The sequence below is a fragment of the Carassius auratus genome, unplaced genomic scaffold, assembly GCF_003368295.1.
Source record: "Carassius auratus strain Wakin unplaced genomic scaffold, ASM336829v1 scaf_tig00215416, whole genome shotgun sequence".
Taxonomy (NCBI): Eukaryota; Metazoa; Chordata; class Actinopteri; order Cypriniformes; family Cyprinidae; genus Carassius; species Carassius auratus.
In genome coordinates this window covers 70,757-86,338 of record NW_020528079.1, presented here as the reverse complement: position 1 = coordinate 86,338, position 15,582 = coordinate 70,757, and the positions used below count along the sequence as shown (strand labels likewise).

The window sequence follows — 15,582 nt, the reverse complement described above, 5'->3', positions numbered from 1 at the left end:
GCATCACTAGCCGCCATTACAAAAACAAACCCCGATTTGAGTTGAAGATATTGCTGGAAACCGTAATCAACGTGTTGTACGTGTTTGCAAAAACAGTAGGTCATCTTAGCGTTATATTGTATTCTCAACAACTGTATCGTAATATGCAATTCCAACCTATTATCTTAATCTGCCTGCTTTGTCTCATGTTTTAAACATTTATGTATAGATACATAAATATCAATTACTATATGACATCGTAATACAACATCTTCATTCACTTCCATGTACTCATATGCTGAATTCGGAAAAGACTCTACTGTCATTTAAAGAAATAATAGGCCTTAGCGTGGTGTGGTAGCATGTTACTCTGTTTTCGGCTATTTTTCGTTCAGTTTCTCCTTTTTCTGAACCGCTTTTCTGTTTTTAAGAGTGATTTGCACGTCCAAAACCGCTTTCCAACCGTACGTACTGTCTATGTTTCCTACGCGGGTCGTAAAAGGCATGTTATTGGTTTGAGCGATTTGGCGAACACGCCCCCATCACTAAACGAATCATTTCTTTACATCTACACAAAGATTCGCTGAGAGAGGCACGTCGTTCGTCGTGTGATTTTATTGAGTATGTATGGTTCACAACACAAAGGAAGAAGAAGAATTTAACTATTTGGGAAATGCATACGATTCAACTTTTTCAAGATTTCTTAGTTTATATCCAAACATAACAGATAGTGATGATATGTTTCGGTTGCAATGACTCGGTTTTTTTTCTTTTTTTTTTTTTCGAATCGGTTGAGTAAATTGAAGACTCGCTTAGAACACAGAAAAAGACACGCAGTGAATGATCGCCACCTACTGGAGTAATGATGCTATTTACAAAAATAAGCGAACAAATCTTTTAACTGATTCGAAAGATTCGAGTCACTAGGATGAATCAAAATTCCCATCAGTGACCACACGGTGTTTCCACGTTGCAAAGCAGCAGGACGCGTGCAACGGAACGTTTCTGGATTCTAACGCGATCGACTGCCCTGCGTCAGACCGACCGATCTGATGATCCATTGAACTCAAGGCATCGCCAGTGGGAGGTCCTACTAACGGAACACCGAGCGGGACAGGGTGGTTTAAGGAGTAATACATGTAATGGAATTTACTCTCTGGAAAAGTTGTACAGCTGGTGCGCGTGCGCGATCTGGACATCTCTGTGTTGCTAAAGATAGTTATGAATATTTGTAGGTTTTTAAGTCGTTTGTATTTATCAACCTGGTTAAAAGACTGCATGCAACATTCGATATTAATACGTGATTATATCGTTGACGATATTATTTAGTTTTGCTGAAGTGCATCTAAACAAAAAATGTTAACAAATTACACAAGGAAAACACTATATACACGGTTAGTCTAGGACATGTATATTAAGATTAGACGTAAAAAGTAATCTAAATTGCCTTAACTCATTGTGTGACGTATAAATGTTGAATACATTTATCAACTAACGGTAACATGTTTGTTAAGACATTACTTTTTCATCCTATTGTTTTCCGTGCAGTCTGTGTCCCACAATGCAATGTCGGAGGAATGGCTATTGGATACTTGGGAGGCTGCTCGCGCTTCATTGGCCACTACAGCTGTTTCCTCCCTTTAAGTTTTCGCGGGAAATAGAGGGCTGCACATGCGCGGATATTGTGTTCTTATTTTCCAAAACGTCATTCAACTTTAGGCGGTAGCATTTTTGTCAAGAACAAAATATCTGTTTGGTCTGTGATTTTTTGTTTTGTTTTTTTTTTTATTGAAGAAACTTACGTTTGACGCATATAGTGGACAAATATTTTACAAATTAATGAGTTATTACGTACTTTATCAACGCAGACTAATATAACAATAATGTCTCCACAGGTTATGGAAAAATGGTGGTGAATGTGAAGACTGGAGATGAGAAGCACAATCTCAGTGAGCTGCTGGACTGGCTCAATGAAATACTGCATTCCACTTTCAGCCAGGTGGAGCACACATGTTCAGGTATTTTTGTTTCCAGGTTAAATTAAGCATTTTAATAGGAAAGTGCTGAATGTTAAATATTTTTCAGTGACACTTTTATGGTGTTTTTTTTCCAGGTGCCGCTTTTTGTCAGTTGATGGACATCATTCGGCCTGGATCTATCGACATAAATAAAGTGAAGTTCACAGCAAAAGAGAATGCAGACATCTTGGATAATTACCGTCTTCTACAGGAAGCTTTCAGCAAGGCACAGATCAAGAAAGTGAGCAACTGAATTAAAACTCTGACACCCCTCAACCCCCCCACACCACACATAGACTCCTCCCCCTCTTCAACACTCTGATTTATTTATTTATTCACAAGCAAAAAGTAACTTGTTATTACTTGCACTACTGCCTGTTCATCCAGGAACACTGTATAATCCATTTGCACACTGAAATATTTTTTCTATGCACTTTACTGTCCATTGCAATACTGTAAATTATGTTCATAGTTCTGCCTATAGTGTACATACACTTTTACATAGCCCATCTGTATAGTATGTTCATAGTACACCTATCTGTATATCGTGCTTATAGTATTTAATATCTGTAAATTATGTCCATAATACTTACCTGTATAGTTATTGTACATATTATAGACCTTTATTCTGTACTTTCTGCTTATTGCACTTCTGGTTAGATGCTAACTGCATTTCGTTGCCATGTACCTACATGTGCTGTGACAATAAAGTTGAATCTAATCTAATCTAAAAACTCTGATTTATGCTATCAAAAAAAAATGCATCATATAAAATATTTTTAATTGTTTGGCTATGCAATGATCAACATGCATTATTGTCAACAATGCATTTTCTCTCTTTGTTTATAGGAACTAGAGGTGAAATCGTTAAAGAATGGAGACATCCTGAAAACATTAGATTTGCTTACATGGTTCAAAGATCTTTATGATCAGAATGTTGCAAAGGAGAAGTATAACCCTCAGGAGGGTTTTGTTGTACAGGAAGTTGTGTCATTGAAATCAAGCAGAGAATTTAACATCTGTAGGTGTTTACCTTTTTAAATTTTATAGATATTGTAACCTGCATGTCATTCCCCCCCCCCCCCCCCCCCTTTTTGTGACTTCTTTCTTTCTTTTTATTGATAGCTAAAAAGGAAGAACCATCTTCAAGACTCTACAGTCCTGTGCAAACAAACTGTCTAAACCAGAAAATGCTAAATGTTAAGAGGGGATCACATGAGTCTTTTTTCCGGACTCCGGCCACAATGTGTTTCATCAGAAAGTATGGCTTACCTGATGCTGGATCAAACTGTGCCAATAGCAAGGACAGTGTACTATTAGGCCTGAAATGTCCTGAAGAAAATTCAGACTTCTGCAGTAAGACTCCATACTGCCTTTATTTATTCCATGGAGTGGAGCTTGAGGATGAGAACAAGGCCAGTGTACCGCTATTGGGATTTTTTGACAAAGTTACTGGGGAAAACAAATTCCGACTGCTTGATGTTCTTCATCCAGAAAAGGAGACTGCTGATGCCATCTGCACCTGCATAGTGGAGATGCTGAAGAAGTTCAGGATACCTCTAATAAACATGGCAATATTTTATTCAAATTTCCCAGATCATGAAGGTCTTCTCTCAGGTCTAAAGTTGCTGAAACCTGAGATTGTGTCTTTATGTGGACTTACAGATATGGCAGGAGAAGTGTGTCACAGCGGTGTTGAGAAAATGGAGATTTCTGGCCTGATTCTAAATCTCATCACCGAGATCTACAAGCACTTTCCAGCTTTTCCAGCTGCTCTACAAACTTTGCTTGAAGATGTTGATTGTTCGAACTTCAGAAATGCCCTGACGTCCCAATGCTCTCTATTCTGGAGAATCATCCAGAAAATGACTTTAGCTTGGTCAGACCTTGAGAAATACTTTGGATCTCTGGATGCAGATGAAAATGCAATCTGTCGTCTTCTTAGTGACCCCAAAATAAGACTCGGCGTACTCTTTCTTAGCCACGCTTTGCAACCGCTTTACGATTTTCAGCAGAATATTGACCGAGGTGTCAGCGTGACACAGCTGCTTCAAGATGCTTCTCAATTAGTGAGATTCTACACAGCAAGTTTTCTCAGACCCAAAGCAGCCGAGTATTTTCTTAGAAGAGGCAAGACCTCGCTTATACAGGAAACAGTGGGACATTTACCAAGAGGAGATGTTGAAGTCGGCAAACAGGCTGCTGACTTTATCCTGCAATGCTCTGAAGAGTTGACAGACTACTTGGAGACGTTCCACAGTTCCATCATCTCCTTCTACACGACTGTAACTGTTAATATTATTCAACGTTTACCCTTCTCAGATTCCATTCTGAGAAACTTGTCATTGGTGTTGAGTCCAGGAAAAAAGCTTGAGGTGACTGGCAAAATAGTCCAAGATTTAGGTGTCTGTTTTGGAGTTTGCTCGAGCCCTGAGAATGTCAGCTTACTCACAGATGAGTTTTTGGAGTACCAGTTCATTGATGGAGGTGATGTACATCTAGCCAACCAGTCAATGGAGAAGTACTGGATGACAGAACTGAGGATTATGGGAAGGACATCTAGTTTTGGGAAATTAATCGTTAGCTTGTTGGCTTTGCCCAGAACGTTGAAAAAAGAGATCATTTTTGAACAGGTGAGTTGCTGGTTTATGAAGAGCTTGAGAAAACAAAATATAATTGATCAGATATCTGTGTAATAAGATATAATTTCTCCCTTTAAATGTGACGGTGGTTATGAAAATTAATTTAGTTTGGATTAAGGGACCTCTGATGATGTTTAAAAGGTCGAGAACATTCAGAGCATCTTTGGTCCATAGCAATGCACCGTCAACCATCTAGAGCATCCAAACAAACGTCTGAAAGTTTGGTTTGTGTCTGTGTGTGGTTGTCTGTATCACAGATGTTTCAACAAAATGACTATCTCAAGGAGAGGAAAATAGAGGAGTTGGTGGAGAAGGACATGGCTGAGGATGATGTTACAGACAGCAGTTCATATAAAAGTGCTCCATCACATCTCAGCCCAGAGACTCAAGGGAGCGCCATGTCCGGTAATGACATGTACATGCACATATACTTTGTAAGGTTCAAGATATATTGAGGAGCTGATCTGTACTTACTTTGCATTTGAATTTCAGATATCATCGACTTAACGGAAATGGATGACATGGCACCAATAGTCGTGGAGGACATTGAACCAATGGAAGTGGATGATATTGTGCAAATCTCTTCTGAATCAGACACAGAAAGCCAAAATAACACAGAAGGTGTTATAAAAGCTAGTGGTATTTTCTTTTACAGTCCTGCAACATTGAGAAAAACTTACTTTGCCCTTCTTTTTGCTAGGGGATTATCCATATGTGTCTGTGATCTTAGACGACGATGATGATGATGATGAAATCACTGATGATGATGACGATTACAACTGTGATGCTGTTACATGTAATTATACGGTAAATGTCTGCTCATTTGTTTTTGTTTTATGTTTAGTTCTGGATATCTTTAATAAACATTTTGCTTTCTCTGCCAGAAAAGAAAAGAAAATACATCTACAGAAAACAACGAGAAAAACGAAATCCAGGTAACTTATTTTAATATTATAATACAAATCCTTTTTTTATTATTATTATTAATTCTGTGCAATTAAACTGAAACTAAAGTGAGAAGTGCTTTTAACCATTTCTTTAAGATGGAACAGTATAAAGTGTTTTAACATCAGTAAAATTAGAGTTCGACTTTAGACTCTCCATCCAACGAGTGCTGTGTTTTCTGTTTAGGATGGTTACACAGTGGGTGAGATGGTTTGGGGGCCGATTGAGGGCTTTGGTCTTTGGCCTGGACTGGTTCAAAGCTGGGACAGCAAGAGCCCTTGTGGCTCCATGCGTAAAGTGATTTTCTTTGGGAACAGGATGATATCAGAGGTAGAAAAATGGCTTTGCAAAGTCTTATGTGCAAGCTTCTGGGTAATCTTTTACTTAAATATGAGTATGTTACAAATTGTCTGTTGCAGGTCCAAGCAGACAATCTCCTGCCCTTTTTTTCATTTGCCAAGTGCTTCTGTTCTAATTCATTCGCTACAGTAATGGCGTACAAAGATGCCATTTTTAGTTCTCTGCAGGTAAGACAAGTTTTGTTATTAGTGATCTGTAATTCATGCATTAGCATGCAGTTTGCAATTTCTTCAGTTTGCTGCAATTCCAATTGGTTATGCTACTGGCACAGTAATTACATAATCTTTGAAGCCTTTAAAAAACTTCCAATTGTTAGTACAAAAACATATTTGCATCTCTTTGTGTGATTGTTCATGTATCTGTAGGTGGCCTCTAGACGAAGTCGAATGTTTTTTTCTCCCGAGACCGAGTCTAAGGATGAACTGTTTAGAATCATGTTGGACTGGGCCTTTGGAGGCTTTGAACCATTGGGTCCAGAAGGACTTCAAACTCGATCAGAATGCAATGGTATGCAATAAGCACAGGAGGGCGCTCTTTAACCTCACTGCTTTATTTTAAAGTGTAGCATGTAGTATCAAATGCTGTATTCATTTACTATGTATTTATATCTGTCGTTCTTTCTTGATCAGTGAATAGGAACATGAGAAAGCACAAGGACTCTACAGGAAAGTTATTTGAATTAACTGTGTCTCTCAGTAAACTCCCTGAATCCCTGGAGCTAACCAGTGGCTCAATAGACCTTGGGACAACCGATGTTTATAGAAAACACATGCATTCAAAATGGAATCAGAGATCTTGGCAGACTGTGAAGATGCGTAGAAAACACAAACCTGCACAGAGGAATAAGCATCAAAATATTACCCCAAGCGTACATATCGAGTCCAGACAGAACAGCCAAAAAAGACGTAAGTATATCATTAACATTTATTGTTGCTTTTAAAATTGTAATGGCAAAGAAAAAAAAAACTTAAGTAACCTGGTGTTTATTGAAATGTTTTGACAGATCAAATGGTGCATGAATTTCTGGAAAACAAGAGAAACATTGAAGGTCAGAAACCCTTTCATAAAAATTGCAGTAACTGTTATTAATGAGTGAAGGTCATCCTAACTTCATTTCTCCTCCTTCTCAGAGTTCTGCTTATCATGTGGAAGTACGCCTGACGAAATCAACCACCCACTTTTCGAAGGAAAGCTGTGCTCGAACTGCAAGGTAGTAAATACAGTTACACAGCTGTAGTTCTCTCCACACAGGGGTTTTGGCTTTACCAGCTACAGCTGTTAATAAATGTTGCATAAATTCAAGTATACAGTCATATTATGAAATACAATCTTTCAGTGATGTGTCTTTGTGTGTACGTTTGTCACATATAGTATAATTTCGCGGAGACGCTGTACAGATATGATGAAGATGGTTATCAGTCGTACTGCACCGTCTGCTGTTCTGGCATGGAGGTCATTCTGTGTGGCCATGACAACTGTTGTCGGTGAGTGTTTACGGTAATGTTGATACCAGGACATGGGTTTGATTCCCAGGGAAAGCAAAAATCTGATAAAATGAGTAGCTTGAAAGCATGTATGTATGTTGTATTTCCCCTAGTGTTCATAGATGAGTTGAACTTGGTCTTTTTTTTACATTTCCCTAGCTCCTACTGTGTGGACTGTCTGGATATCCTGGTGGGTGAGGGCACATTTGACCGGCTGAAAAATGTGGACCCGTGGACGTGTTACCTGTGTGCACCTGAGAGCAGCTCTCGAGCTTTGAAGCCCAGGAATGACTGGAGCATCCAAGTTCAGGAATTCTTTGCCAACAACAGCGCTATGGAGTTTGTTAGTGGTTTCATAATGTTCATCATCTTGCAAAAATATCGTATGATCTTCCTTATTTGTATTTGAATTGGTTCGACCAATGACATTTGTTCTCCTTAGGAGCCCCATCGTGTTTATCCATCGATCCCTGCTAACCAGCGACGTCCAATCAGAGTGCTTTCTTTATTTGATGGTATAGCCACAGGTAAAAATTGCCCGTATTCTTCCACCACTTTAGTTTAATACACTTATTCTAGTGTTCTTGTTCTGGTTATATGACACATTTAAATACATTTTTATGTTTCAGGATATCTTGTCTTAAGGGATCTTGGCTTTAAAGTGGAAAAATATGTGGCCTCAGAAGTTGATGAAGAGTCCATTACCGTTTCCATGGTCAACCATGATGGAAAAATCACTCATGTGGATGATGTTAAAAACATTACGAAAAAGCATGTATGGTTGCAAAATCGTTTTTCATCATCTTGTTTTTTTTTTTGTTTTTATGAAAATTGTCATCATTTACTGACCCTCATGTCATTCTAAAACCACAAGACTTGTGGTCATGTTCGTAACACAACTGAAAATATTTTTATGGAAATCTGAGAGATTTCTGTTCCTCCATAGACAGTCTCTTCATTTAAAATTCTGATGACTTAAAAATGTTTGCAAAGAGATCAAAAATGAATCCATGTGAATGAAGAGGTTTAATCCAAGTCTTCTGAAGAGTCACAATTATTTTAAATGATGAACAGATTTAATTTAGGCTTTTATTCACATGTATTCATTGATCAGTGAGCATAAACAGAAGCTCAACAATTCCTGCTGGACAAGCGCAACCAAACCTCATTGGTTCTTGTGGAAGCTCAAATATGTAGGTGTGACCAAATGAACCCATTTGTTCTCACGCATCAATGCACCTTTTTTTTGCTTTGGTTATTTGATATAAATGTTGTAAACATTTTTCATTGAACAAAAATCTTGATTAAACCGCTTAATTCATATGTATTTGTTTTTGTTAAACGTATTGATGCATCAGAGTTTTGAGTAAATAAACTTTCAATGGAGAGACAGAAATCTCAGAGATATTTTTACTAATATCTTAATTCTGGGTTGATGTAACCCTTTAAATGGTAAAACCTCTCTGCACATGTACTGAGATTTATTTATACACCTGAAGAAGACTCCTCTGCTGTCTGCTGATTGAATTTATTCTTTTTCTTTGTTCAGATTGACAAATGGGGTCCGTTTGATCTTCTCATTGGTGGAAGTCCTTGTAACGACTTGTCCATAGTCAATCCTGCCCGGAAAGGCTTGTTTGGTAAGTCACAAGTCTGGATACTGAAATCTAGTGCATGATTCACACAACAGATTTAAAGTTTTGTTGAACATTTGTCAAAACAGCTAATATTTAGCATCACTCACTGCATTTGAGATCCTCTTTTATTTTCTGCAGAGGGCACAGGACGGCTCTTTTTTGAATTTTATCGGCTTCTGAATGTTATGAAGCCAAAGGAGGATGACCCACAGCCGTTCTTCTGGCTGTTTGAGAACGTGGTGTTCATGGAAACCCAGGTTAAAGCTGACATTTGCCGCTTTCTGGAAGTGAGTGTTCTTCTTGTTGGATAGAAGTTTTGCTAAATACTCTCAGCAGTTTATTGTAATTTTTAAAAAGCTCTTATATATATTTATATTTTAGTGGTGGGCATAGATAATTTTTTTTTAAAAATCTAGATTAATCTCACTGTAATCTTGGAATTAATCTAGATTTAAAAACCCGTTTTCCGACAGTAGCACTAATTGAAATCCGCACCCGACCCGCTTAAAATAGAACCAACACCCGACCCGCACCCGAAATCAAATCAGTTAAGCCAATCACATTAGACACACTTTTTTCGAATTCTATTGCCAGGTCATACAGAAGTTATTTCTAAAACTCTTTTAAAAGATATTCGTTTTTTTATACAATTTAACTCAATTTTGATCAATATTTTATCAATCAGTGCCCGTATTTAATAAATAAGAAGGAAATATATAGCAGACAATGTAGCTAATAACCATAGTGTAATTGACAGAATTACTAAGAAATATTTTGCTACCTAAAAGTTAAATATTTTTTGTGTCACGCATGCATGCATGTCTATTTCCCTCATATTAAATATAAAATGCATGTGGACTGATATTTTTCCAATGTCTGGACTCCTTTATTAATGGACTATATAAACAGACGTTTTAATATATTGGTATTAAATGCATTTTCTGAGAATTTGTAATTAAATTTTTTTACTGCAAATTTCGAAATAGGTGCTCTTTGATCCATCAGTGATTACATTACATTAGAATAAAATATCTCATAATAAAATACAAATGTATATGAATGTATATGCATAGTTCTCATCAGTCGGAAATACAGATAAACGCTTTCATTTGTTGTATTTTTGATCTTGAAAGAAAACAGAACAGCAAAAGAGCAAACCATACCACCATCTGAGATTGTGTTTCAAGTCGAACGCACCCATTTTTAAATCGTTCAGTATTGCGAGAGCCGGATCTGTGCCAGAGTGCACATGTGAATGAGCTGCACAAAGTCATTTTCAGATGGAATTAAAAAAAAATACAAAAAAAACCTGGATAGCCTAGATTAGGCCCATATTCACAAATGTGTTAGTGATATTCCCATTGTCAAATACATGCAAGTGGAAGTGTATTGTTGTTTAAACGCCTTTTATAACGATCGCGTTAGTTGAGCTGTATGCGCGATATAATTTTATGACACAAATTTTGAAATGGGCTTAAATCAAACACATTTTAATTCAGATTCTGTATAGCCTACATACATATATATATATATATATATATATATATATATATATATATATATATATATATATATATATATATATATATGACTCATGCAGCCGTTAGCGCGGTTGTGATTTTTTTTTTTTTTTTTTTTAAGTGGAACGTAGGCCTATTTTTCACCCACAGGTACCCGAACCAGTGCAGGACTCTAGCGTGCGTCTTGTCGAAATTTCCATTGGGAAGCTTAAAAAACAAAAACAAAAAAAAAACATTTCCCTGATGCAAACCCGGCGGCATCTTAGCTGCATCCATGTTAGCACGTCACGTTTGATGTGGTAATTTCACTGTAGGCATACACACAGGTTTAAAGGGGGGTGAAATGCTCGTTTTCACTCAATATCCTGTTAATCTTGAGTACCTATAGAGTAGTACTGCATCCTTCATAACTCCAAAAAGTCTTTAGTTTTATTATATTCATAAGAGAAAGATAGTCTGTACCGATTTTTCCCGGAAAAACACGACCGGCTGGAGGCATGACGTGTGGGCGGAGCTAAAGAATCACGAATCACATTACCGTGAAGAAAAAACCATTCAAAACAAACCATGGCTAACAGTCAGATTCAGCCGTATATTTATGATCCAGAATCAGATCCAGAGGCTGAAATTTAACAAGAGCAGCATCAGCAACGACGTCTCTGTGTGGTATGTACTGAAACTGTATATATTTGCTTAGCGGTTTTGGAAAATGACTAAGTTCCACTTTGTCGTTTTTTTTTTTTTTTTAAAGCTGTACATGTGGAAAGTGCAGTTTGATGACAACATCGCATGTTGTTTACTTGATGTGCTTACACGCCGATAGCTAAGTTAACAACACAGAGATATTTTAAGCAGTTTTACTCACCGCATGCGGTTCCAACACACGATCATGACCCTTTTTCGTTGGGACTGCATTATCCTTAAGAAATAAACGATGTGCAAATCCGTCGTCAAACTGGGCCTTGTTTGTAAAACAAGCATCTTCGAAATGCAGGGAACAAACAAAAACACTTGCACAACTCTGTCGATGCTCTGTAAAAATAAACTACATCCACTGGTCCCTTAATGCTGTTTTTTTTTTGGTAATCTGTGCAGGCTTGTCTTGCCCTGGCAACCAAAAACACACTTCTTTTGTGACATTTCACGACGCTCTCGCTCTGATCAGTGCAGTGTTAATTTTGACACGAAATTTTAATTTAGTTTTAGTCTTAGTCTTTTGTCAATAATTCTTTTTAGTTTTAGTCAAGTTTTATTCATCTGATTTGTTTTAATTTTAGTCTTATTTTAGTCGACTAAAATCGCTTGGTATTTTAGTCGACTAAAATAAGACTAAAATCAATAACAGATTTACTAGACAATTTTTTACAGCTGGTATAGGAAACAAACTTAACCAAAATATATAAAACACAAATTCAACTTTATTTCAACACAACTGTGTCTTTATTTTGATTCAAAAGCTTTTATGCAGCAACAAACACTGTTATGACTAATATAGAAATATTTGTGATATTGTCAACAAGTAGAACATTATAAAATATACTAAACATTAGTATTAATCAAATGTATGTATCATAATATTACGTATTAGTATTGTGCTCTCATCTAACTTGAAGAAGGGGCTATTTTACAGTACTTTTCAGTTCGTAATATTTAATGCTACAACATCTACGCACTGCTCTATTCCAATTTTGCTTAGCTCAATAAACAAATGAACATCGTTGTGAAATTACATTTGAGAAAATGTCCCGGTGGCTCGTCAGTAAATGTCTTTTCAAATTGGTTGTGTTCTTGCCACGAATGAGCGCTCCGCGTGCTTTACACTTTGTTTTGTTTTGTTCGTCGTCAAACGCGAAGTGAGCTGTGGACATTTTGTCGCTCTTTTAGACATCACCTCTTCGAATGCCGTCTTCCCGGGAGCTCATTTAAAAACTGAAAACCTTCCCTTCACGTCTCAAGTCAGGCTCGGATTGGTTCTCTTCTCTCATGCAGTCTCGCCTGTTCCGTTTTTCCGGTTCTTTTGCTCATTCCAAGCATCTCTCCCGTCTGCTGATTTGATTTTCGCCACAGTCTATTTTCGTCTCGTCCTTTATTCGTTGACGATAATGTCAGTCAATTTAGTCATAGTTTTAGTCTCCATCAGTGCCTTTTTTTTTAGTTTTCGTTTCGTTTTTGTCCGCAAAAATATATTCGTGACGAAAATAATGACGAAAATATTTAGTCAACGAAATTAACACTGGATCAGTGAATGTCTGTGCTCTCAGTGCTCTGCTCTACAGGAGCACGCGCTCTTCCGGCAGAAGTGCCCTTAGGACCCATATAAGGAAATTCCGCTCCATCTAACAAAAATACTCAAAAAAAAACTTTCCGAAACTTGTGACAAACCGGAAGGAGTATTTTTGGAACAGAAATACTCCTTCAAACGTACAACTTAATTTTTGTAACTTTGTCCATGTTTAGCATGGGAATCCAATTCTTTAACAGTGTAAAAAAACTCAGTATGCATGAAATATCATTTCACCCCCCCTTTAAGACCCGTTCTCGCCCCCTACAGATTCGGCTAGGTATACATCTGCGCTAAAATATCAAGGTGAAAGTCATCATAGCTTGCGTAGTATAGACCCAGCTCCCAACCCAACTTTGAGAATAGATTAATGGCAATATTTTTTTTAAATGCCCAATAAGAGTCTCACGTTTACGCAGCACGTTAACACCAATAACGGCCCACCACTTTATATATATATATTAGGGCCGGGACTTTAACGCGTTAATTGAGATTAATTAATTACACAAAAAATAACGCGTTAACTAAGATGAATTAATTACAGAAAAAAAAATTCCCGCGTTTTTAATAACTTATTTTTGCACCGCGGAACGTTTCTCACTGGATGAGTTTCGGCGGGACCGATTATACTGAAGCACCAACTAGCGTTCGCATATCACCGCAGCAGCACATCGAACCTCAAGTATCACCTCAACGCAAAGCATATAGCAGCTAGCGTGGACTTTACACTTTGTTGAACTATGTATTATTTTGTTGGTGCAACAGTTTATGTTGAACTCTTTATTGTTTTGGCCAAGGTTATTGAGAGTTGGACTTAGTATGTTATGGCCTCTGAAGCAACAGAGAGATGTTTTCTAATAGTCAGGGTTTCCAATGTTCTTTATGTAATTGACAGTATTGTGTTTTACTTAAAAAAACACTTTACAGAAGGTTCCAGCACCTATAAGCTTCCTGAATTTCTGAAATGTAATATTTCTACATTGTTTCTAAATATGCTATTGATACACTTCATGGCAAAAATTGCACTGGTCTGCTAGACTTGGTTGAACAAAAATAAACAATATTTTGTTGGTTAAGCTTATGTATTCAGTCATTATTCAATGGTATACTATAAATCCATGTGAAAAAAATTACTTCTCACTGTTCTCAGGTCAAATATTTATATGCGATTAAAATGCGATTAATTTCGATTAATTAATTACAAAGCCTCTAATTAATTAGATTAATTTTTTTAATCGAGTCCCGGCCCTAATATTTATATATATATAATTTTTAAAGAATGTTTTAGTCTTACAATGTAGTAAGTCTGTGTGGTTTGTTTTTAGTGTAACCCTGTGCTTGTTGATGCTGTGAAAGTGAGTCCAGCTCACAGAGCAAGATACTTCTGGGGGAACATACCTGGCATGAACAGGTGTGTCAGTTATATTCATATGAATAACACACCTTTTTTTTTTTTTTTTTACCTGGAAAATGCATTCAACAGTGTAAACTAAAGTATATAAATATGATATACATCATCCATTTAATTCTGTTTTGACCAGACCAATCATAGCATCTCAGAAAGATAAACTGAGTCTTCAGGAATGTCTGGAGCCTGGCCGCTCTGCAAAGGTCTGTCATGAGCTTCTAACCAAAGATATGCAGTACATAAATATCATGATATCACTAGTGATGAGTTCTGAAACTGGGTTATGGTTTCGTACAAACTTAAATTTTTACTGTTTTGTAGTATGAAAAAGTTCGCACCATCACCACAAAACCAAACTCACTGAAGCAGGGCACCAAAGACGCACATTTCCCCATCACCATGAATGGAAAAGATGACAACATATGGATCACAGAAATGGAGAAGTAAGTTTTACTCCTGCTCTTAGCTGTAAATACAAATGTAAATATTTTATTTATGATGATTCTCACACTTTCACAGAATATTTGGATTTCCAAAGCATTACACGGATGTGAAAAACTTGGGGCGTTTGCAGAGGCAGAGAGTGCTGGGGAAGTCCTGGAGCGTCCCAGTCATAAGACATCTTCTAGCACCACTGAAGGATTACTTTGCTTGTGACGAGGTCCCCTTGAAATGAAAAGACACAATCTTTTTCTGTCAGTGTGAATAGACTCATGAGAATTTGTTGCTTTTAATCGTTTTACCCGTATTTTTAAACTAAATATGACTAACTTGTTTGGAATAATGTATGCTGGGAAACTGAAGAAGGTTGAATCCATTTTATTGAATGTTGCATCAAATCATGTCACTTTAAAAAAAAGTAATTTTCTTAATTTGCAGTCATGTTTAACTACAAATGTAGTAAAAAATTTGATGTTGGATTTAGCAAAGTTAATAAACATGATGAGCAGAATAAATGTGCAGTGCTTTGTGAAGTACCAAATTACTACTGTGTCTGAAGTAAAGACAATTTTCAAATGTCTCAAAGTAATTCACCAAATGGCATCTTTGCTCCCGCATTTTAATTATCTGAAGCATTTTGCCTTTTGGTAGCTCTTATATCCTGAGCACTAGTAATTTTTCACCTGGATTAAACGCTCTCAACGCAAAAGCCTACTGGCGTTCGTGATTCTTTAGCTCCGTCCACACGTCACGCCTCCAGCCGGTCGTGTTTTTCCGGGAAAAATCGGTACAGACTATCTTTCTCTTATGAATATAATAAAAATAAAGACTTTTTGGAGTCATGAAGGATGCAGCACTACTCTATAG

The 15,582-nt window shown here is 37.0% G+C and overlaps 1 protein-coding gene across 7 annotated transcripts; it reads left to right on the top strand.

The window, feature by feature from the left end:
- On the top strand, positions 1 to 15,226 carry LOC113094744 (uncharacterized). 7 transcript variants are annotated; one of them, XM_026260393.1, is made up of 25 exons: positions 1 to 95; positions 1,875 to 1,997; positions 2,093 to 2,238; positions 2,847 to 3,018; positions 3,123 to 4,630; positions 4,897 to 5,044; positions 5,132 to 5,260; positions 5,340 to 5,446; positions 5,524 to 5,574; positions 5,771 to 5,914; positions 6,004 to 6,111; positions 6,310 to 6,451; positions 6,574 to 6,849; positions 6,948 to 6,992; positions 7,075 to 7,154; positions 7,316 to 7,428; positions 7,588 to 7,771; positions 7,871 to 7,955; positions 8,058 to 8,203; positions 8,978 to 9,068; positions 9,204 to 9,352; positions 14,192 to 14,277; positions 14,408 to 14,477; positions 14,596 to 14,717; positions 14,794 to 15,226. In XM_026260393.1, the coding sequence occupies exons 2-25, from the start codon at positions 1,886 to 1,888 to the stop codon at positions 14,948 to 14,950; spliced, it is 4,371 nt and encodes a 1,456-aa protein (XP_026116178.1). In that variant the 5' UTR covers positions 1 to 95; positions 1,875 to 1,885; the 3' UTR covers positions 14,951 to 15,226. The 7 variants fall into 7 exon arrangements, with proteins under 7 accessions (XP_026116178.1, XP_026116179.1, XP_026116174.1 ...); XM_026260394.1 differs by lacking the exon at positions 1 to 95 and adding an exon at positions 466 to 595 and having other exon boundaries at positions 1,873 to 1,997; XM_026260389.1 differs by lacking the exon at positions 1 to 95 and adding an exon at positions 764 to 1,155.
- Positions 15,227 to 15,582: the final 356 nt, after the last annotated feature.

Coding starts and splice junctions, on each gene's coding strand:
- LOC113094744 (XM_026260389.1), top strand. CDS start 1,122: ATGGAATTTACTCTCTGGAAAAGTTGTACAGCTG. Junction 4,631..4,896: donor AAGAGATCATTTTTGAACAG/GTGAGTTGCTGG, acceptor TCTGTATCACAG/ATGTTTCAACAAAATGACTA. Junction 5,915..6,003: donor GGAACAGGATGATATCAGAG/GTAGAAAAATGG, acceptor TGTCTGTTGCAG/GTCCAAGCAGACAATCTCCT.